The 22,634-nt window shown below is 35.3% G+C and overlaps 1 protein-coding gene across 1 annotated transcript in view; it reads right to left on the bottom strand.

Annotated features, from left to right (window-relative positions):
• Positions 1-273: 273 nt before the first annotated feature.
• The window catches only part of CAPZA2 (capping actin protein of muscle Z-line subunit alpha 2), a 58,639-nt gene continuing 36,278 nt past the window's right edge, over positions 274-22,634 (bottom strand). Inside the window, exons 4-10 of the mRNA XM_082631968.1 lie at positions 16,661-16,724; positions 12,275-12,481; positions 10,731-10,810; positions 7,326-7,404; positions 5,170-5,241; positions 1,930-1,992; positions 274-1,207 (exon numbers count right to left, since the gene is read on the bottom strand). Of these exons, the coding sequence (XP_082488094.1) occupies positions 1,067-1,207; positions 1,930-1,992; positions 5,170-5,241; positions 7,326-7,404; positions 10,731-10,810; positions 12,275-12,481; positions 16,661-16,724 (706 nt within the window). The 3' untranslated portion in view covers positions 274-1,066. The remainder of the gene's footprint in view (positions 1,208-1,929; positions 1,993-5,169; positions 5,242-7,325; positions 7,405-10,730; positions 10,811-12,274; positions 12,482-16,660; positions 16,725-22,634) is intronic.

The raw sequence follows: 22,634 nt of genomic DNA, 5'->3' as shown, positions 1-22,634 counted from the left end.
AAATATTACAAACATGCTTATGATGCATAGGAAGATGGAAAAATTTAGACTTAACTGCACACCACATGTACTCCCAACTTTTCTAATTTACAACCAGTTAAGAATCACAAATATCCAAAGAAAGTATTTTAAAATAGTATATATGATTCACTGGTTAAGTGATTTTTATACTCAAATAAATAGTATAAAATGAAATGTTCTCATTTCATTTTAATGTCACATTGAATTTTAGTACTTTCCAATCCAAGAAAAAAATAAACTGAGACATGGTCATGAGTTCAGGATTATATATATTACAATTTGCCTTGTTATAATACATTTGTGGCTTTATGATAAAAATAACTCAGGGACATATGGAATCCAAGCTAACTTGCATAACTGTCACAAGAAAAAAGCATTAAATGCATTTCTGAAATAAGTATTTTCATTTAATTCAGAATCTCAAAACAGCATTAGACCTTGGCCTTGTTTAAAAAAAGTTTAGTTAAACACTAAGCTAGCTAAATAACCTTCTTGAAAGGTTTAAACACAATTGATATAGAAAATGCTTTCCCTCTAATCTCAATCTTACATAAATGAAAGAGGTAAGGGGGAAAAGGTAGACAATTTCTTTAGCAGCATGTATGGCTAAATCCATCAACCACCTTAAACTAGAATGTCCATTATTGACCCCATTAAAAAGAACTGGGCATATATCAAAAGTTACCCACTTCATAAACCAAAAGACAATAATTTTAGGGTTACGGTAAGTAAAATATTTTTGAAACACTTCAAAAAACTTTTGACATTAAACTAGAGGAATCATGTCTTCATTGTAAGAAAGAAAGGCATAAAAGAAAGTAAAAGACATTTAAACTAAACTGATTTTCAATCTTCTTTGAACAAAAGAAATAAAAAATAATGGTTGATTAGCTAAGCTCTGTGCTCTAACCAAACTAATTAATTACAGTGATTTTAAATGGCAACAGCCCATCTGACTGGGTAGCTTGACAGTTCTGAATACTTTTGCAATGATTTTTTTTAAAACGGAAAGACACTAAAATGATCCGGTCATGCAATGTTCATCTTATGCGTTCTGCATCTCTTTGCCAATCTTGTAGCTAAGGATCTTGTTCCAATCAATCTTAGTGCGTGTAACTGGCAACTGTCGACGTAAGGCTTTGAAAGTAGTGTCCGACATTGTCTGATAATTCTCACTGATGGCAGTCTATGAAAAACAGTAGTTAAAAGTTTAAAGAAATAAAAGCAACAGAACAATGTATAAAACACACAGATGTTTTAAGAAAAATCTTTATTTAAGCAGCCTGTTTCACTGTTTTTTAAAAAGCCAAATAAAAACCCCAATATGGTTTTAAAAGCTATTTATAAAAGCAGCTAAAAGAAAAAGCTTATAATCATTTTGAATAATTAAATTTAATAAAATGAAATTATAAATTAGATTTACTATCTGTGTGTCCTCATTTTGGATCTATTTTACTATTTCTCTCAGAACAATTTCACAAATTACTGTTTGCAAGGAGTGGAAACGTGTCCAATACACAAATTAAATGCTTAAATTCAAGAGTGCAATTTAGAAGCAGGTAAAGAATGTAAAAGAGTACAAAATGAAATATGGTCTAAGGAGATCACATATAATCCAAATGCTTTGGGAAATACCTCCTAAAGTAGAATTTCCAATCAGAAACAAAATAACCATTTAAAATCTTGGCCTATTTTGACCAATACTCAGAAATTACAGTTGGCTAAAACTGAGTTTTAGCTACATTTTCACAAGTTTGCCCTTGAACTAAAACAAACAAAACACACACAAAAGACTGTATCTTATTATAGTGAAACAATGAAAAAATTCAGGCTTATGACTGAAATTAAAATTTCAGTGCCATTATTTACAAGCAAATATAGATTATACAATATTTTTGAAAATCATACCTGGTATTCATTTTCTGCAGCCTCTACAATCTTTATAAATTCTTTTGCTGTTTGCACCTCATTCTGAATGAAAAACAAAATCAAAAGTAAAAAAAATAGTAATTTAAAACTACACCACTATTACTTTTAAATAGGTATGTCAATAGATGTATGGTTAATGATTTGTTATAATTTAATAAATAACACAGATGGAAATTATGACAAAGGGAAAATATTGTAAGATCAATTATTCTAAATTCAAGGGGAACTAGGCAAAAATGTTTTAAAAGTCTACAGAATGAGCATGGCTTTAGTGTTTCACTGGTTAAGGAAAGAGAAATCTTAATAGTACATGTTGATGAAAAATTCAATTATAACACTTAACAAGCATTTCAAAAATCTTTACGGGTAAGATGTTACTCACAGATTTCTAGTTAATGACTATATTGCTAAATATTTACTGAACAATATTTACCACCATAATGATACATTTAAAAAATATTACCAATTAGAAAAAGCATATTTTAAAGTTTAAGGTGCATTTTTTAGTGTTTAAATATTTTCTGGAAAAAATTTTTAAAAAATTTTTTTATATTGGAATTTTATTCCAATATAATGCATTTCTTTGCTTCTTTCCTAACACTGAAAGTTAACAATTGTTGACGTAAAATTATCTAACACCTTACTTTACATATATTATTTATATATATTTACACATGTATTTATATAATGGGTACATTTTTTCTATCCAAAAACAGTAAAACAACAATGAAAATCCTCTAAGATAAAGTGAAAAGGTAATTCCTAAAACACTCAGCACAAACTGGCATATTAGTCAAGTTTAATTACTACGACAAGATCTCACAACTCCACAGTCTGTAATTTTGTAGACAAATCTCTCTTAGGAAGACTCTTTACTCAATGTCAAACTCCTCAAAGAATACTAAGTACCTTGTTACACAAATAATATTACATATATACTCACGATATAGAACTATATTGAGTGGAGACCAGACATTAGTAATTATCTTTCCTGGCAATTTTGCAAGAAGAATACTACTTAGCAAGAAAGCAGAAATCACCTAAGTGTTAATGAAAACTTGAAAAAAACCAAAGGAAAAAACAAAAAAAAAAAAAGAAAAGAAAATCCAAAAATCCCACAGCTTTCATTTCTTTTTAGGTAGCATCTGGCCTAACACACTCACACATCTTTCTTAACATTAAATCAAATGCTTTCTTAAATTAAAAATAAAGTTTTAAAAATATTTGTAAGTTAGCTAATTTTGAATATTAGCAGTTGATGTTTATAATATACTAATGCTTTTAGGTATACAACACATTTGATAAACAAATGTTTATCAGAAATGTCACTGTTAACATATTATAATATCTTTGGGACAAAAAAATTCTGCAAAGAAATAGTTGCATGTTCAATGAAAAGAATGTGTGAAAGACCTCTGCAGGGAAAAAAAAACAAGTTCAAAATTTCCAGAATTTGAAAGCTGAACTTCAGAAAAACTTCATTAAATCATACTCCAAATAGAGAAAAAAAATACAATAGGGTTTAAAAGTTAAGTACAGGAGCACAGATGTAAATTTAAAAGCTAAAACTATAAAATTCGTAGAAGAAAACACTGGAGTAAATCTTCACGATCTTGGGTTAAGCAATAGTTTCTATTAATATTCCAAAAGCATAAGTTACAAAAGAAAAAATAAACTGGACCACATCAAAACTGGTACCTTCTGTTTTGCAAATGATACTACCAAGAAAGTGAAAAGACACAAAGAATGGGAGAAAATATTTGTAAATCATGTATCTGATACAGGACTTGTATCAGAATACATAAGCAACAATTACAACAACAATAAAAACACAAATAACCAATTAAGAAATAGACAAAGGATCTGAAAAGACATTTTTCCAAAGAAGCTATTCAAACGGCCAACAAATACACAAAAAGATGCTCAATATCATTATCCATCAGGAAAATATAAATAAAAATCACAGTAAGATGCAATTAACAGGGGCTTCCCTGGTGGCGCAGTGGTTAAGAATCCGCCTACCAATGCAGGGGACATGGGTTCAAGCCCTGGTCCAGGAAGATCCCACATGCTGTGGAGCAACTAAGCCCTTACGCCATAACTACTGAGCCTGCACTCTAGACCCCACGAGCCATAACTACTGAGCCTGTGTGCCACAACTACTGAAGCCCACGTGCCTAGAGCCCAAGCTCCGAAACAAGAGAAGCCACTGCAATGAGAAGCCTGCACACCGCAACGAAGAGTAGTCCCTGCTCGCCGCAACTACAGAAAGACGTGCACAGAAACGAAGAACCAAAAATGCAGCCAAAAATAAATTAATTAATTAAAAAAAAAGATACAACTAATACCAACTAGGATGGCTATAATAAAAAGGCAGACATAAGTTTTGGTGAGGATGTGGAAAAACTGGAAACCTTATATACAACTGATGGGAATGTAAAAATAGTGCAACAACTTTGGAAGCAGTCTGGCAGTTCTTCAAACGGTGAAACAAAGAACTACCATACAACCCAGCAATGCCACTGCTATGTATACATCAAAGAGAAATTAAAACAATGTCTACACAAAAAACAGTATACACAAAGGTTCATAGCAGCAAAAAGTAGAAAACAACACAAATGTCCATCAACTGAGAAATATATAAATAGAATGTGGTATATGGATTATTATTTGGCTACAAAAAGGAATGAAGTACTGACACATGCTCTAACATGGATGAACCCTGAAAACATTATGCTAGGTGAAAAAAGCCTGTCGCAAAAAATCACATATCGTAGGATTCCATTTATATAAAATGTCCAGAATAGGAAAATCCAGAGTCAGAAAGTAGATTCATGGTTGCCTAGGGCTGAGAGGGGTTTGGGGGAAGGGCTGGTGGGAGGAAATGGGGAATGACTGCTAATGGATACAGGGTTTTTGGAGGATGAAAATGTTCTAAATTAGATTGTGGTGACTGTTGTACAACCCTATTAATATAATACTTTAAAAAAAATTTATACTTTAAATGGGTGAACTGAATGGTATGTGAATTGTATCTCTTTAAATAAAGCTGCTAAAAAAAAAGTTAGGTACCAATTTCCAATTACTTACCATCTTTAATCTATCTGAAAACACTTTAATCTGAAGCAGAAATACTACTTAAAATGTTAATTCCAAAATCGCTCTAGTTGTATAGAAGTATTAGGTTGTTTAAATTTTATTTTGGAATTAATTACTTACGGACACTGTTAGGGAATCTTGTATATCTTTATGACTCACTAGCTGAACATTACCATCTTCATAATAATGAACCTATTAGAAAAAGAAATTACAGAAACCACATTACAGGAGTTATCAAGATCCTCATGGCTTCAACAATCACATCAATGCAGATGACTACCGATTTCAGCTCTAACCTAGTCTTCTCTGCTGAGCTCCTGACCTTAAACTCCAGCAAGCCTCTTCCTGCCCTCAGGCTAGCAAGGAACTAGGTAGCAGTTCCTGCAGTTACTCAGGTAAGCCCTCCATTGACTGGACTGCTGCACATTTTTACCTCATAGATGTTTTCTACTGGTATCTAAACTCAAGATTTCCAAAATCAAACTCACAATATTCTCTCCCAACACCACTCTTGTTTTGTGTATTTCCACCAACCATTTAATTCCTCAAATTCAAAGACGTGAATTTATTCAATAAACATTAACTGAGTGATTACTATATATGACTGCTACTACAAGGGGTTCTAGAGACACAAAGCTTTTAAAAAGACAGCCCCTGACCTCATATTTCAACACAACACAGTAAGAGGTACGTACAAAGTACATTAGCAATACTCCAGACTCTCTCTGAGACATAAAAAAAGGACTTCAGAAAAGAGGTAACACTGTACTTGGGTTTAGTAAAATGAGTATAACAAACTAGGGAAGGTGAGGAAACTGAGCTTAGTAGAGAAGAGCATACTTTAGGAAAGGTCTGCAGGTACTTAGGACTGGAATGTGTGCGAGTTTGGGGAGTAGGAGCTGTGGCTGGCGGAATATACAGGTAGGTGACGAGTCAACCCTGGGCCTTCTATGCCATGCAAATATGTCTGGACTATCTAGTAGGTGAGTGTACCACTAAAATGGTCTCAAGTGGCAAGTAACATATCCAGATTTAAATTTTTAAAAATCACCTTTCTTGATGGCAATGTAAAAAAGTGGATTAGGAGATGGCAAAGGGTCCAACAAATCAACAAAATAAAGTAACCATTATAAACCAGGCATCATGCCAAGTGCTGAAGATAGAACCAGCCAATCCTGGCTCTCAACAAGCTTTGGCCCAACAGGGGCACATCTCAGAAATCATCCAGGTGAGAGCTAGAGGTCTAACTGAAGGAAAAAATAATGTCAACAATAATGACTGCCATTCAATAAGCACTTTACGTCTGGCTCTGTTCTAATCATTTTGCCCATATTAACTCGTCTTCAAAAAATTGTATGAGCTATTTCATTGTTGCTGTTTGCTTTTTTTTAGCTGATGAGGAAACAGAAAGAGTTCAAATGACTTCCTGATGTCATACAGCTAATAACTGGCAGAGCTGGGATTCAAACTCAGGCAGTCTGGTTTCAGAATCCATGCTCATAACCTCTATTTTCTAGCCCCTAAATGATAACCACACCAAGACATACAAGTAATAGGATAAAAGACTAGAAATAATGTATACTGGAGTCAAATGATAGAGCAGTGCATCTGATTCATCTTTATTCCTTTATGGCTCTTAGCATAATACCTTTCATGATAGTTAAGCAACAAATGTACTGAATAAATAAGTGAACCAAGATAGAAAGAAATTAGTATTTTTCTTTAACTTATTTAGTAATATTCATATTTAAATCCTCCTAGTTATCAAATTTCTTCTATATAAACATTTGAGCTTACACTGAGTCAATTCTAGTGGGTTTCATATAAGAAGCCAAATATGAGTACAGAAGATACTTAAGATATATGTATTATGTACGTGTTAACATATATATATATACTTATACATCTATACACACACATATATTAATATTATGCCTCACTCAACTCCACTCCAATTCACAAGACAGAACAGCACAACTCAAACTCAGAAGATGCTTGGATGAACAAATTGTATGAAGAGCAGACCAAATGGTAGTATCTAATTTTAGCTGTGTTTTTAGAATCTGTCAGCTATCCTTGCAGATTTTTGATGACTAGGGAATGAACTGCAAGGTTATTTAAAAGATGAAATCAGCACTACTTGTTTTTCCCATTACCTCAAAACAAAGACCTGGAAAAGAAACAGTTATTGAGTACTATGAAAATGTAAACATATGAATTAGTTGCTTCTATGCTCAGAATCATCTAGAGATCAGCAAATTCTTTTTATTTCATACCTGAATTTTCAAGATGCCAACCACCTGAGTGGTTGAAGGAGTGATTGTAAACTTCCACTCTGACCTCCAACGACCATTCCTTAAAAATAAAAACAGCAGCTATAAATAAGGTAGGGAAAATAATTTGAATAAATTTTAAGTTCCAGATTTAAATTTCACGCTACAGTATAAGACAGTGTGGGGGATGGACGCTGGACATTCTTTTTTTTAATCCCTGAAATATTCAAAAGAATCAAGAGGTTACGTTCAGTTATGAGCTACATTTAATTTAATCTTCATCCTGCTGATAAGAAAGGACCTACATAATGGATGCAACCTAAGAACTCTAAAGCTAAGGCTTAAAATACAGTTCAAAACTACATCAGTTTTCTGACTTATGCTTTAATTAAGAAAAAACTGAATAAATGTTCAGATTACCAGGGCCTTTCACAAGTTTACCATCTAGTGAATGATACAAAGTCCCATAGTTTTAAAAGAATGGATAGTAATACAACATTCTTAAGGAGATTTCGATATCTGGAAAGAGAAGGGCTTTAAAGGGTTATAAGCATCAGATTTTTTTCCCTCTTCCAATTTTAGGCTTAAAGTTTCCACATAAAAGGCACATGCATCCTCCTCTTAGATACCAAAATGATTTTTGGTATAAAATTGATACAGATTAATCGTAAGAAACTGTGACATTACAAACAAGCAACAGGCATGTTATTCATTTCTGTCTCCTAGATAATGAATTTTATCCTAATTTTTTCCTGACAGCCTTTTCATAGCAACTCCTTTTCTTCTGACCTCTATTTGCTCTTTTGCATACTAAAGACATATTCTGATATGTAAACTTATACCTGTCAGGTTTTTTTTAAACAGTATATATTTCTAAAACAGTCACAGAGCTAATGGATCACTATACTGGCTTTGCTACAGAATTATTTCTGGGTTCCCTTCAATATTCTTGCAGTCTGCCCAGTCACAAAAACCTGCAGAATGATAGCACTCTCATACCTAAAGTTAACACTTATCATTTGAAAAGTACTATTATTAGAACAATGTATATGTTCTACAAAATAAAAGATAACTTTATAACATGTTTTGACTTTGAGTGACTTAGCCAAAATTATCCATTGAAGCTTGATTGGAAAAAGAACTTAGATCTATTCTTTTTTTTTTTTTTTTTTTTTGCAGTACGCGGGCCTCTCACTGTTGTGGCCTCTCCCGTTGTGGAGCACAGGCTCCGGACGCGCAAGCTCAGCGGCCATGGCTCATGGGCCCAGCCGCTCCGCGGCATGTGGGATCTTCCCGGACCGGGGCACGAACCCGTGTCCCCTGAATCAGCAGGCGGACTCTCAACCACTGCGCCACCAGGGAAGCCCAGATCTATTCATTTTTATTTCATGATCCCAAAAGAAGTTATTCCTTTTATTTAGGTATTACTATCAAGCACTAGTGAGTTCTAAGCATACACATTTCTGATTTATAATGACAACATACATATATCACCATTGATTGTGAAAATTAAAAAAAAAAAAAAGAAAAAAGGAATTCCAAATCAAGTAATCATACCAGTTTGAGATCTATTTCAAAAGATCCTTCCAAAGGCATTACTATATAGTAATAGTAAACTGCACTGCATAGACAGTACCCTTTCTTTCATCAATGGAGTAAACGGTCAAGATGTCCTAGCCTTTAATTATATTCTTCCCTTCTCTTCTATTAATGCTTTAATTAGAAATGTGTATTTATTCAACAAACATTTATTAAGCTCTCAATACTGCTAGATGTTAGGGAAACAGCAGAGACCAAGAAAAGAATGTCCCTAGTGAAATCTAAGAAATGACCATGACTAGAATCTTCTGATTTTTATGCTATCTGCATTTGAGGTGAACTGAAGTAATTTCCTTGTACCAAAATATTTAGATTTTACCGAGGTTATTGTGATATGTGATGTCTAGCACTTTGGAATGTCATAAAAAATTATCTTTTCCAAAAAGCGGAAGTGATTTTTAGCTTCAATGATATAATGTTCATAGTAGTAGTTTACAAAAAAAAATTCAGATATGTGAAGTGAAACAGATAGAAAATTCAAGGACATCATTTTCATTTTACATATGCTAACACTCAAACTGTATTTCTGAAAACTAGCAAATTTACTATAACATCTCTCAATATATTTTAAACTAAAACTTAGTAATGAGTTCAATCCCAACAAAATTGATTTTATTATATATATCCTGGCACAAACAGCACAACTTAATAACAATTTTGTGAAGACTTATTTCTTAGGATACTGGTAAATTAATGCTACAAGTTTTTAGGCCACAAATGGAGAAACTACATTTATATCAAGGCCATACAAGTAAGTTAATACAACAGAATTTTTAGGAAACTGCAGCTTGTCATTAAGGCCTATGTTTACAAATAAATTTATTTTCCTTCAGTGATAATGGATCTCTTTCCTCCAAAAGTTCCTGTAACCTGCATTTATTTCTGTGATGGTTAAGTAGTGGAGCAACCTTGGGCCACAAATCAAAGTGGTCCACAGGGGTTACTGATACCTGCTACTCTACCCTTAACAGCACCACCAACCAACTCAGCTAACAAGTCAAAGACTAATATACTTAAAAGGTAAACACTATGACCATACTTACTCTGATGGCCTTAGAATGTATTATCAAAAAGGGAGGATAAAAGTAAAGATTTCATTCAATTCTGAACTTATATAAAGTCTTGGAGAGCCACAGAATTTTATAACAGGAGATATCTCAGAAATAGTCTTGTCTAAGAATAAAAAGGCCCAACAACTTGTTAAAGGTCCAAGATTAAGAGTGCAAATCAGTGCTTTGGGGAGCTGGACTTTTATAAGGGATAATCAAATGATTTGTACAAAAATTGTAAGGCATGACTGCAATTTGCCTCGCTGGACAAAACATGTCGTTACTTCCTCACACTGGCCAACCAAGCACAAAGCAATCCACACGAAAACATCTACTTCAGAGTCACCAAAGTTCACGTACCAAAGCGCGATCATTCTTCACTTTATTTATAAGTACCTCTGCCCTCCTCCCCCATGTAAGTCTCATTCAGGAACAACCCCTTCTCAGAATGAGCATATGGGCCTGCCAACTGGTCTGCTCACAGGCACACATGTTCCCTCAGAATGCTGCTTGCTAGTCTAAAAACACCCCATGCTCTCCCACCTTCTTTTCACTGAGTGTCAATAGATTTACTGCCACCTTTAAAAGATCAGGTTGATTATGGAACAGATTTTTTTCTTATATAAAAAGACTGAAGTTTTATATTATATTGTTCTTAGTCAATCATACACAAACAAGGTATAGGCCCAATCAATAAAGCAAGAACTACAAAGAGTATAAGCAGTATCAAAATTCCCCAATACACAAAATTTTAACTTACCAAAAGTTTTTTGCTTGAAACTGATGGCTTTCTATGCATGCAATAATGGTCTGCTGTCCATCTATTTTTTTACCATATACCTTGTTGGTAAAGAAAATAAACACAAGAGTGAATTTAGGGCCACAGAATGTCCAACTTTAAACATCTATAAAATACTGAAAATTGTACAGCATTTTGGCAAGAACATATAAAAGAATACAAAGTAGGTCATCATTCCAAATACAGTAGCTAGAAAAACAAATACTTAAATATGTACACCTAATCACAGATTCTTAGTGAATCATAAAATAGTTCACAATTAATGAAGTACAATTTATTGGAAAAAAACTGTACTCTCAAAATATGCATAAACATCCCACAATCTCAGGGGTTGCCATTTCTCTAGACATTTAAAATAAAAAAGTATTGAGACAGAAGTGAGAAAATTAATTTACTTACAACTAAGAAAGTTCACTAAGAGAATGCCTGCAATGGTATGATGATGTTATTTCACCTCTTGCCAACGGCTTTAAAAAAGTAGTGAATAATTTGTCTTTCGATCCCCTGGGAACAAGGACACTCTAACTCAACCTCACCACCTTATTCTTGAGGTATTCTTCCAAAATAATCCTAATCAACACGGTTATAATTCAAAGAACCTGTAAGGTATTTTAGGTTATGTTGCTATACTTCTCAAATAATTATTGAGAGCTAGATACTTAAGGAGACCATATGAATTTTTGTCCTAAGCAGGAATCTTCTGAGAGTGAAATGAGGTGGCTATTGGTAATACTAATAATTATGTTGGGACAGCAGGTATAAACCAGGATGTATGGTCATCTTAGGCTGGAGAGGTAGGCAGAGGCCAGGTTCACAGGGCCTTGAAAGCCATGTTCAGAAGCCTGGACTCTATCCTAAGTGCAACACGAAATCTTTGAAGAATTTCAAGCAGGAGATTTCATGATCTGATTTGCATTTCAAAAGATCACTGGTTATGGAGAAGATCACAGAAACACAAATGTGGGGGACTAAAAAGTATAGCTAGGCACAATATATGAAAGAAAAAAAAAGTACTCCTACTTTCTAGCATATTTTATCCTGAAAATAAAAAATAGGTTAAACCTATGAAAGAACCACATTTAAAACCTTAAGAAATTTGATTATAAAACACACTAGGACAAGAGTTCACTTCCAAATAATTTTATTTGTTCTAAGATTTTGTAATTTAATGAAAAGAAGTTTGATGTAAACTTAGGGAGATGAGTCATGAACATGACATTAAAGAATATCATCATATCATGTTCCTCAAATCAATGTATGAGAATTACTACTTGGATTTAATTCAAGGTACAACCATTTTTCCATTTTTGACTATCATAATACATTTACTATTTAAAGTTTCTTGAAAACAATAGTAAACATTATTAGAAATATTTACTTCAAAAAAAAGGAATATTAAGTTATAAAATGTCCATTCTGTAAGTTACTATAAATTTCAAGATATCACAAAATCACCATCATATTTACATAATACAAAAGAAAAAAGTGCACACTGGATGACTTACAGTGCAGACCCCATTTGGATAATGTTCTTTTACATAAGCTCGCAGAGCAGCTTCTACTGAAGTTCTCCAAGATTCAATTGCATTTTCTGCTTCGTATGGTCTTGGATCAGTTGCTTCCTTTCTTAAGTGATCAAATTTGAAACAGATTCTGTTTTTTGGATCCAAAAACTTTCCATTTCCCAGGTCACCATGTTCTGTTATCAATACCTTCAATGATGCAATAAATTTTGGGAAAAAAATTTTTAAATAGCATTTAAATACTGATACGTTATACATTCACTTGAACTTTTTCCTTAAAACTATGAAATAATTCTATTCCAAGCAACTGGTTTAACTATATGGCACAAATATAATACTTCAAATGAGTAGACTATAAAGACAATGAGGCTGCTCTCATGCAGCTCAGATCAGTGGATCTGATTTTCTCCCAATATAACATCCAGCTACCCAGTGGGGGAAAAAAAATCCATCGTCTAAATACCCTGCTCGAGTCAGGTTTTGTTTTGTTTTTGAGAACTATGGACAGTTTACTATTTCTGTTAACAGTCTCCAGTTCCTCAAAACTAAGGAACTGGTAATAACCTTCATTGAGAACGGTTACAAGGGAATGTTTTTTTTTAATCCACTTAGAATCCTCTTCAGTGTGTCCTACATTACTCCTGGGCCCACAATCTCATCTACTGTTAAGTGCCTGCTGCTTGTTTTTATTAAGATAATCATTGACAGTTGTTTTCAACTGACTTCCAAATTTTAACAAATGTAATTTCTTCATTTATGTGCATTTAAATTATACACGCATAAATTTGACATTCTGTGTTTTCTTTTAAAAAATTTCGCTCTTTTTCCTTCCCATGTGACTCTCCCAATCTTTGACTCTATACCTATGTCAGGACTCCCCCATCCCTTTGATGTAAATTATGCAAACACAGGATGTACCCTTCTGAATTTTTTTCAGTCCTATTATCCTACACAGATAAATACATACACATCTATATATACATACACACACATCCAGGGGGGGTTTTTGGCCACTGTTCTACAAGAATGGAATGAAAATGCATACATATTTTTCTGCATCTGGTTTTTTTTCCAATATCAACACTTTATAGAAATCCTTCAGAGTCAACTGGTAAACCTCTCATCATTCTTTTTAATGGTTGCATACTATCCCATGATGGGGGTATAACAATTTATTCTGCCATTCCACTACTGTTGGACCATCTCTTTATTTCCAGGCTGTTCTCTTTTTGGGAGGAGGGATAGGCACATTAAAAATGTTAAAGTATTATTGTACATATATTCTAACATACTAATGTTTCTATTTCCACTGGATGCTTCTATTTCTCTTAGATAGATTCTCAGCAGTGAGGACAGTAGGTAAAGGGTTTGTATATTTTTAATTTTTAAGACATAATTAGACTGCTTTCCAAAAATGGCTGTGACAATCTACATTTCTGAAAACAATATATGAGATACCTCCCTTCACATTATCACCATCAATAGGTATACAGTTCTTTTTTCAGTCTGATGAGTATAAAATATATCTCATTACTTTAATATATTTCTCTGGCTCACAGGTCTAAATATCTCCAAGTTTGTGGGCCATTTTCTCTTCTGTGAGCAAATATTTTTAAATATTTTTCATCTGGGTGGGTTTTTTTCTTACTAATTTATAAGAGTCCTTTATTTAAGGTATTTGTTTTATTCTACAGTTAAAATAATTGATATGTAGCAAAATGTCCATCTTTTCTTTTATAGTTTCTGGGTTTCCAGTCTTATTTAAGATGGTTTCCCCTGCCCTTAATTATACATGTAGACTCTTTTCTCCTAAAATTCTAGTCATTTTACAAATTTTTAATCCACCTGAAATTTATTTCTATATATTGTAAGACAGAGGACTGGTTTAACTATATGGCATATGTAGTTGATAGAAACCAGCGGTACCAATACCCTTTATTATATGTCTGTCTAAATTATAACCTTATCATGTATAAAAATATTCATATATGTGGGGACTAAATTCTGGCTTGATATGCTGCTCTACTGATCTATTTGTCCTCACAATACCACGCTGATTTGACTTTACATTGGTTATAAAGCACCTTCTGCTATCTAGCAATGCAACTGTCTCTCACCACTCTTACATTTTTCTTGTGTTTCTTCAAGCATGTTTTTCATATAGTTTATGAAAATTTTGACCAATTAAAAAACTATCAGGATTCTAATCAAACTGCATTAAATTCATATTTTAGTTTTTAAATAATTCAACTTTCTACCTCAAAATAGAATTCAGTGTGCTCTTCCATTTGCTCAGAACCTGTTTTATGTGTTTCAAGATAACCACCATTTCCTTCACATTCCTATGCATTTCTTGTTAAGGTTTATGTTCAGTATTACCACTATTTAAAATGAAACTCGGGCTTCCCTGGTGGCGCAGTGGTTGAGAGTCCGCCTGCCGATGCAGGGGACACGGGTTCGTGCCCCGGTCCGGGAAGATCCCACGTGCCGCGGAGCGGCTGGGCCCGTGAGCCATGGCCGCTGGGCCTGCGCGTCCGGAGCCTGTGCTCCGCAACGGGGGAGGCCACAACAGTGAGAGGCCCGCGTACCGCAAAAAAAAAAAAAAAAAAATGAAACTCCTCCCCCTCCAACCACTACTAGTGTAAAGTCCCTACTTGCCACAATAGAGGAAAGTTCATGCACTTTGTACACTTACCTTAAATTCAGCCATCTCACAAAATTCTGTTAAGTCTAATAGGTTATTTTGGTTGGGAGGTTAATTTATGGAAGTTTCTCACCATTTCTAAATATATAAATCATGTCACCTAAGAGTTTTCTGTTCTTTTCCAAAGCTTTAAGAGTTCTCATTCTCTTGTCTTATTTGCTATACTTCCATCTATGATAAATAATAATGGTGATAAGTTGACATACTTGGCTAATTTTCTATGTTAACTAAAATTATATTAGTGTTTACAGTTTGATATTTACTACTGTTTTTCATTAAACAGTATATTATATTTAAGAGGTTTTCTTCTATCCCTATTTTACTTAGGGTTTTTGTAATGAGGATTAGCTGCTGGATTTTTCAAATCCCTTTTCACTGTCTATTGATGTATAATAAGGTTTTTCTCTTTATTTGTTGATTAAGCAATAAGAGCAATATATTGCCTCACATGGAACCACTCCTGCATTCCTATAATAAATTCTATTTAGTCTTGGCATATTATTCTTTTGATATATTTCTGGATTCTGTTTGTTAATATCTGTTTAAAGTTTTAAAACCTATAGTCATATGTGAGATTAGTATAGTTTGCTTTTTTTGTTTTATATTTATTAGGTTTAAATATTAAAATTATAGTAGCTTCATAAAATGAGTTTGAGAGCTATCCAACATTTTAAAAGGTTTCATCCCTGGATCCAGCAATTCTTTTAGGGATTTACCTTAACAAAACTATGGTCCATGTGCCCAGAGGTACAATGATGTTCAGTACAGCACTGTTTATAACAGTTAAAAAAAAAAATCAAAACCACAAAATCTCCCAAGGAAAAAAAATTTAAGAGCTTCATGAAATGAAACACTACATGCCTTTATATGTATGTGTGTGTATACACACATGCATAAATCTATCTATCTACCTACCTACCCACGTTTACTTTTTCCCTTCAGTTATAAATCATCTTCTGTCTGGTCTCTCTTTTTCCCCTATAACTACGAGACTACATATTACATAATGAATAATGCCAAATGCAAGCTTTAATATAATTTGCCACTGAGAACTAATTGTTACTACTCTCTCTTATGTTTTACATCCAGTTCCTTCTTCATATTGTTTTATATAAATTGTGCTTCATGTAAGCATGACAGAAACACAATTACTGTTCAATTGCTAGTAACTTTAAACCAAAAAATAAAAACTAAGAATGCTAGTGACTTTTGGGGCTTTTCTTTGCTTAGCAATTCCAACTTGCACTTTGGAAAGAAAAGATTTAATAATTACTAAATGCTAAGTTACTCACATGAAGAACTGTAGAATTCCAGAGCAACTAAATTATGACATAAATCTTACTAATATAAACTCTAGATTTTGGATTAATATAGGATTGACTTTTTTCCTATAAAAAACAAGAAAGTAGGTTTAAAGCAATTATCTTCTAAAATCTTAAAATAATTACATTTGAATATTTCTAAAAGGGACTTTCTGCTAATAGCATTATTGGTCTCAACAAAAGAAACTATATTTTCAATTAGTTTGCTCCTAAGTGGCTATGATTAAAATGAATGCTTTTTTTTTTAACCTTTAAACATACCACTTCACAATTCTTGCAGGATACACTAACCATTATAAATGAAATAAAGAATATCAGATCTTGTGTTTATATGAAACATACCTGATCTTCATAACCTTCAATTTTTACTGGAGTAAACTGGTCCAAGTTATACTGTGCAAATGCACTAAAAAAGAAAAGGGTCAATTATTTAAAATTACATACTTAATGTTTTTAAAAAAATCACAAACAATTCACTGTCAAATAAAAGTCTCCTGCACTGCACATGGCAAGTTAAATAAAACTGTAATTCTCTACTACTGATCTTATAGTAGGTATAAATATTATATAGGTATGGCTTTTTAAAAACCGGTGAATGACATCCAGCTTTCAATGCTTAGCAAAAAAATTAAATCAGTAAATATAATCAGTCCTTTCCTTCAAAACCCTGAAAGTAAAGGTTAGCCACTTATAAGACACATATCCAACTATTCAAGTATATACTAACATTTAGTATACAACATACCGGGAAACAGAGTAGGTGCTGTGAGAGATGTAAAGGAGTAATTAGACAGATCAAAGGGCTTACAGTTGAATAGGAGCTATGATAAACATAATCATAACACAAAGAAAGTACCATAAGAGAATGACCAATAAACATCACACAGAATATATATTTTTAAAAATTACATTCTGTTGAGGCAAGGGTATGAAGAAAAGAGAATCAGGGGTGATATCATAATGGAAGTGATACTGAGAAATGGCCTTGAAATAATGGGTAGGTTCTCTGGTCTTGCAGAAATAGGAGGGAAGAGAAGAGTAATTCAATTAGAGGGACCAAGATGAGCAAAATACAAGAGGAGAAGGTAGGTTAAGTCCAACATCACAGAAAGCACCAAGCTCAATGCCTGGCATATAGCAGGTGTTCAGTTATATTTACTGCCTTCAACTGAAAGGCCTTGCATGATGGAAAAATTACTTCATTTGGGAGGCAAAGCAGAATTACAGAAGCTTTTTGAGAAAAGACAACCGCGAACTACTTCTGAAGAAGATTAATTTGGCAGCAGTGTATATGACAATTGGGTGGTGGAGCAACTAGAGCCAGAAACGTAGTTGGGCTATCATTAGGCAAACGTCCATGTTAGAACAGCTGAGAGTCTGAACTAGGAAATGGTGACGAGATAGATCCAAGAATAAAGCCTCTCTCTACTTTCATATGAGTAAAGAATAATGTATTACATAATTACATAATACATTTGTAGGAAAAACTCCCATAGCACAAAAAAATTACCTAAAAAATAAAGATCACACTGTGTTTTATTAAGTCTATAACCTAGGAAATTTCTTCCACTTACTAGGAAAGATAGTGAGAATTTTAAAATTTAGGAGTACATCTCTAAATCTAATCTACTTGGAAGCTTTTCAGATTACTCTGGATGGTAAGATGTCCACTGAATTTTTAGGTGTTAGCTATTGAATCTCCTCAAAAGAGGAGATGGAGCAAAGCATTACTGATGAGTTAACAGAAGACTAGTAAATGTAAAAACAGCAAAGTAGGATTAAATTCTTAGCTGTCAATTCCTGACACTGCATGTCAAAAAAAGATGGGGGTAAATATAGAAATGTATGGAGGGAAAGGGAGATTTTCTTTATTCATTAAAACTGTAATTTTCTTAGGAATAGCCCCAACATAGCCAGGCAGTTACTATCCCTTAAATGTATTTATCTCGTAAGTATGTTTGAGATTAAAAAGTATTCTAAATCACTTAGAATTTAGGGTCCACTTTCCAGTAAAAGACATATTTAACTAATAAATTTAGATAGTAATTTGGTCTTGGGTCCTTTACTGCTCATATCAAAGCCCGTTCACCTATAATCTGGGAGTGGGGTAAGAAGAGGAAATCTGAAAAGGAGACAATGAATATGAAATAAGTAAAACTGTATCTTAAATGCTCAAAGCAAGTTAAACAGGTGACAATTATGCAGTATGGCAGTAAAGGTACTCATTAACCTAGGAGTCAGACTACAGAATATCTAGGTTTTGTTTGAACCCTGATATTAGCTAGTATGGGCCCCACTTACCATATCCACAAAAAAGAGGGGTTTGAACTAGATGACTTCCAAAGTCCCTTCTAGTTCAGAAAACTTACTCCATTTACCCACTCATCATCCATTTACCTACCCCTCCACCCATGCAAATATTTAGGTGTTAAGCACTCTATTAGACACAGTGAAAACAATAACTTTTCTGCCCTTGTAGAGTTCTGTAGCCCAATCACCCATTTCTAAGTCACCTGTTCCTGTATTTAGATTTTTTAATACCCTTTACCGTTAAGTCATTCACATCTTATACTTTTCACCATGTGTTTCCACATCATCTCTCTTATTTACTATTTGAATTGTGTTCATCATTTAAACTCAGCTCAAAAACCATCTCTAAATAGAAATTTAAAATTTCTTCCTTTGGGCTGCAAAGGTCTTTGATATGCCTCTATATTTTATTTCAGTTGGCCAGAAATTCAACATGTCTGACTCCCCACTGGAAAATCCCTAAGAGGTTTATTTGTCTCATCATCACAGTGAAGTCTGGTATTCGTTATGTCTGTTGAATAAAAGGCTATTTCTGGATATTTCAAAGTTTTCTAGACTTGAGAGTACCAAGTCTTCAGTATGCCTAATTTTACTGTGAAATACACTGAATTTTATGCCGTTCAGTAAAGATGTCCCATTAGAACCATTTTTAAGAATAGCCATGTTTTCCTCCCCTTACAAAAAGATAGGAAGAGGAATTTCTCAAAAATAAATTTTAAATTAAAAGAGTTAAAGCAACAGGAAAAAGGTGGAAGAAAGGAGGAAAAGAAGTACACAGAAGGAGCTGTACTTGTATAAAATAAATTCAGTATCAAAAAATGCAATTGAAGAAGCAATAGGACTATGGCTATGCACTTACTCTGGTGAAACTGCCACTAGTAGGACACATTTTAAATGTTTTTATAATGCTTTCCAAGCTTATGTTATATAGGTCTGGACAGTCTCAATGACAGGTGATACGTTATCTTTTGAGGATGAAACCAGGTTTGGAGGTTATTTCAAAGTAATTCAGAACCAAGTCAAGTGAACAATGGGGGTAACAGCATGTTTGTTTGAAAATTATTTCACTGACAGGACACTGTGAACCAGAGTAATATAATTCGAAAGTCAATCAATGATTTAAGGTGTATTTCTGTACTTCACAGATAAATTCAGATGTCTGCAAAATGAATCTGAACAAAGAGTTTTGAGAAACTCTTCTGTGTACAAAGACTACTATTGAAGTCAACAAAAAGAATCAATTCTTTCCCTTCTTGTTCATCTAGTTAGCAATCACTTACTGAGACTATAACCACAGGCAAGAAAGCCTGAAGTTTCTACTGAAGGTTTTGATGTTTTTTGAGGTCATACCATAAACATCTTGTTTTATCATTAGGTACTGATTTCCTCAAAGACTAATCTCCTTAAAAGATCAGAATATCAGGCATTTAATGTATATACCTCTTGAAACATGGACCAAGACTGTTCCTGAAATTTGGTTCATAATAAAAGAGAAATATAGCTCACATTCCAATTTTTTTAAAAAAGAACTCCAATTTATTTAAATGTAACAGTCATCAGATAAATACTCCTTTGGACAAATAAAATTTCAATGCTTTCATCATTTTTTATTCAAATGTGTAACTGTTTCATACCACTTATATAATTATGAATATTTTTCTGACCTTCATTAAACTTTACTCAGCAGGGGAAAAACTCTTCAACAAACGAACTTTGTTACAACGCAGAAACTAACACACCATTCTAAAGCAATTATACTCCAATAAAGATGTTAAAAAACAAAAACAAAAAACAAACGAAGTTTCTCATTTCCTTAACTTTAAAAAAAATTCACTAATTTTTGCACCTACATGCAACAACCCACACATTTATTTACCACAGAGAACTCAGAGAAAAACGTTACTTTGAAAGTACTGGGGGCAAGGGGGAAGATGGCAGAAGAGTAAGACGCAGAGATCACCTTCCTCCCCACAGATACATCAGAAATACATCTACACGTGGAACAACTCCTACAGAACACCTACTGAACGCTGGCAGAAGACCTCAGACCTCCCAAAAGGCAAGAAAGTCCCTACGTACCTGGGTAGGGCAAAAGAAAAAGCAGAGACAAAAGAATAGGGACGGGGCTTCCCTGGTGGCGCAGTGGTTGAGAATCTGCCTGCCAATGCACGGTACAAGGGTTCAAGCCCTGGTCTGGGAGGATCCCGCGGGCCGCAGAGCAACTAGGCCCCTGAGCCACAGCTACTGAGCCTGCGTGTCTGGAGCCTGTGCTGTGCAACAAGAGAGGCCACGATAGTTAGAGGCCCGCACACTGTGATGAAGAGTGGCCCGCGCTTGCCGCGGCTGGAGAAAGCCCTCGCACAGAATCCCAACACAACTATCTATCTATAAGAATAGGAAAGGGACCTGCACCAGTGGGAGGGAGCTGTGAAGGAGGAATTCCACACACTAGGAAGCCACTTCGCGGGCGGAGACAGTGGGTGGCGGAGGGGGTAAGCTTCGGAGCCGCGGAGAAGAGCGCAGCAACAGGGGTGCGGAGGGCAAAGCGGAGAGACTCCCGCACAGAGGATCGGTGCCGACCAGCACTCTCCAGCCCAAGAGGCTTGTCTGCTCACCGGCCGGGGCGGGCGGGGCGGGCGGGGCTGGGAGCTGAGGCTCGCTTGGTCTGATTGCAGGGAGAGGACTGGCGGCGTGAACATAGCCTGAAGGGGTTAGTGCACCACGGCTAGCCGGGAGGGAGTCCGGGAAAAAGTCTGGAGCTGCCGAAGGGGCAAGAGACTTTATCTTCCCTCTTTGTTTCCTGGTGCGAGAGGAGAGGGGATTAAGAGCGCTGCTTAAAGGAGCTCCAGAGACGGGCGCAAGCCGCGGCTAAAAGCGCGGACCCCAGAGACGGGCATGAGACGCTAAGGCTGCTGCTGCTGCCACCAAGAAGCCTGTGTGCGAGCACAGGTCACTATCCACACCCCCCTTCCGGGGAGCCTGTGCAGCCCGCCACTGCCAGGGTCCCAGGAGCCAGGGACCACTTCCCCAGGAGAACGCACGGCGCGCCTCAGGCTGGCGCAACGTCCCGCTGGCCTCTGCCGCCGCAGGCTCGCCCACATCCGTACCCCTCCCTCCCCCCCCCGGCCTGAGTGAGCCAGAGCCCCCGAATCAGCTGCTCCTTTAACCCCGTCCTGTCTGAGCGAAGAACAGACGCCCTCAGGCGACCTACATGCAGAGGCGGGTCCATATCCAAAGCTGAACCCCAGGAGCTGTGCGAACAAAGAAGATAAAGGGAAATTTCTCCCAGCAGCCTCAGGAGCAGCGGATTAAATCTCCACAATCAACTTGATGTACCCTGCATCTGTGGAATACCTGAATAGACAATGAGTCATCCCAAATTGAGGAGGTGGACTTTGAGAGCAAGATTTATTATTTTTTCCCCTTTTCCTCTTTTTGTGAGTGTGTATGTTTCTGTGTGAGATTTTGTCTGTATAGCTTTGCTTTCACCATTTGTCCTAGGGTCTGTCCATCCGGTTTTATTTGTTTGTTTGGTTTTGTTTTTTACTTAAAAAATTTTTTTTTCTTGATTATTTTTTATTTTAATAACTTTATTTTATTTTAGCTTACTTTATTTTATTTTATCCTCTTTCTTCCTTCCTTTCTTTCTCTCTCTCTCCCTTCCTCTCTTTCTTTCTCTCTTTCTTTCTTTCTACTTTTTCTCCCTTTTATTCTGAGCCGTGTGGATGAAAGGCTCTTGGTGCTACAGCCAGGAGTCAGTGCTGTGCCTCTGAGGTAGGAGAGCCAACTTCAGGACACTGGTCTACAAGAGACCTCCCAGCTCCACGTAATATCAAACGGCGAATATCTCCCAGAGATCTCCATCTCAACACCAACACCCAGCTTCACTCAACGACCAGCAAGCTACAGTGCTGGACACCCTATGCCAAGCAACTAGCAAGACAGGAACACAACCCCACCCATTTGCAGAGAGGCTGCCTAAAATCATAAGGCCACAGACACCCCA

Source organism: Mesoplodon mirus, assembly GCF_964341445.2.
Source record: "Mesoplodon mirus genome assembly, chromosome: 9".
NCBI lineage: Eukaryota > Metazoa > Chordata > Mammalia > Artiodactyla > Ziphiidae > Mesoplodon > Mesoplodon mirus.
Note: the sequence above shows the minus strand (reverse complement) of the source record. Positions and strands in the feature narration are given on the sequence as shown.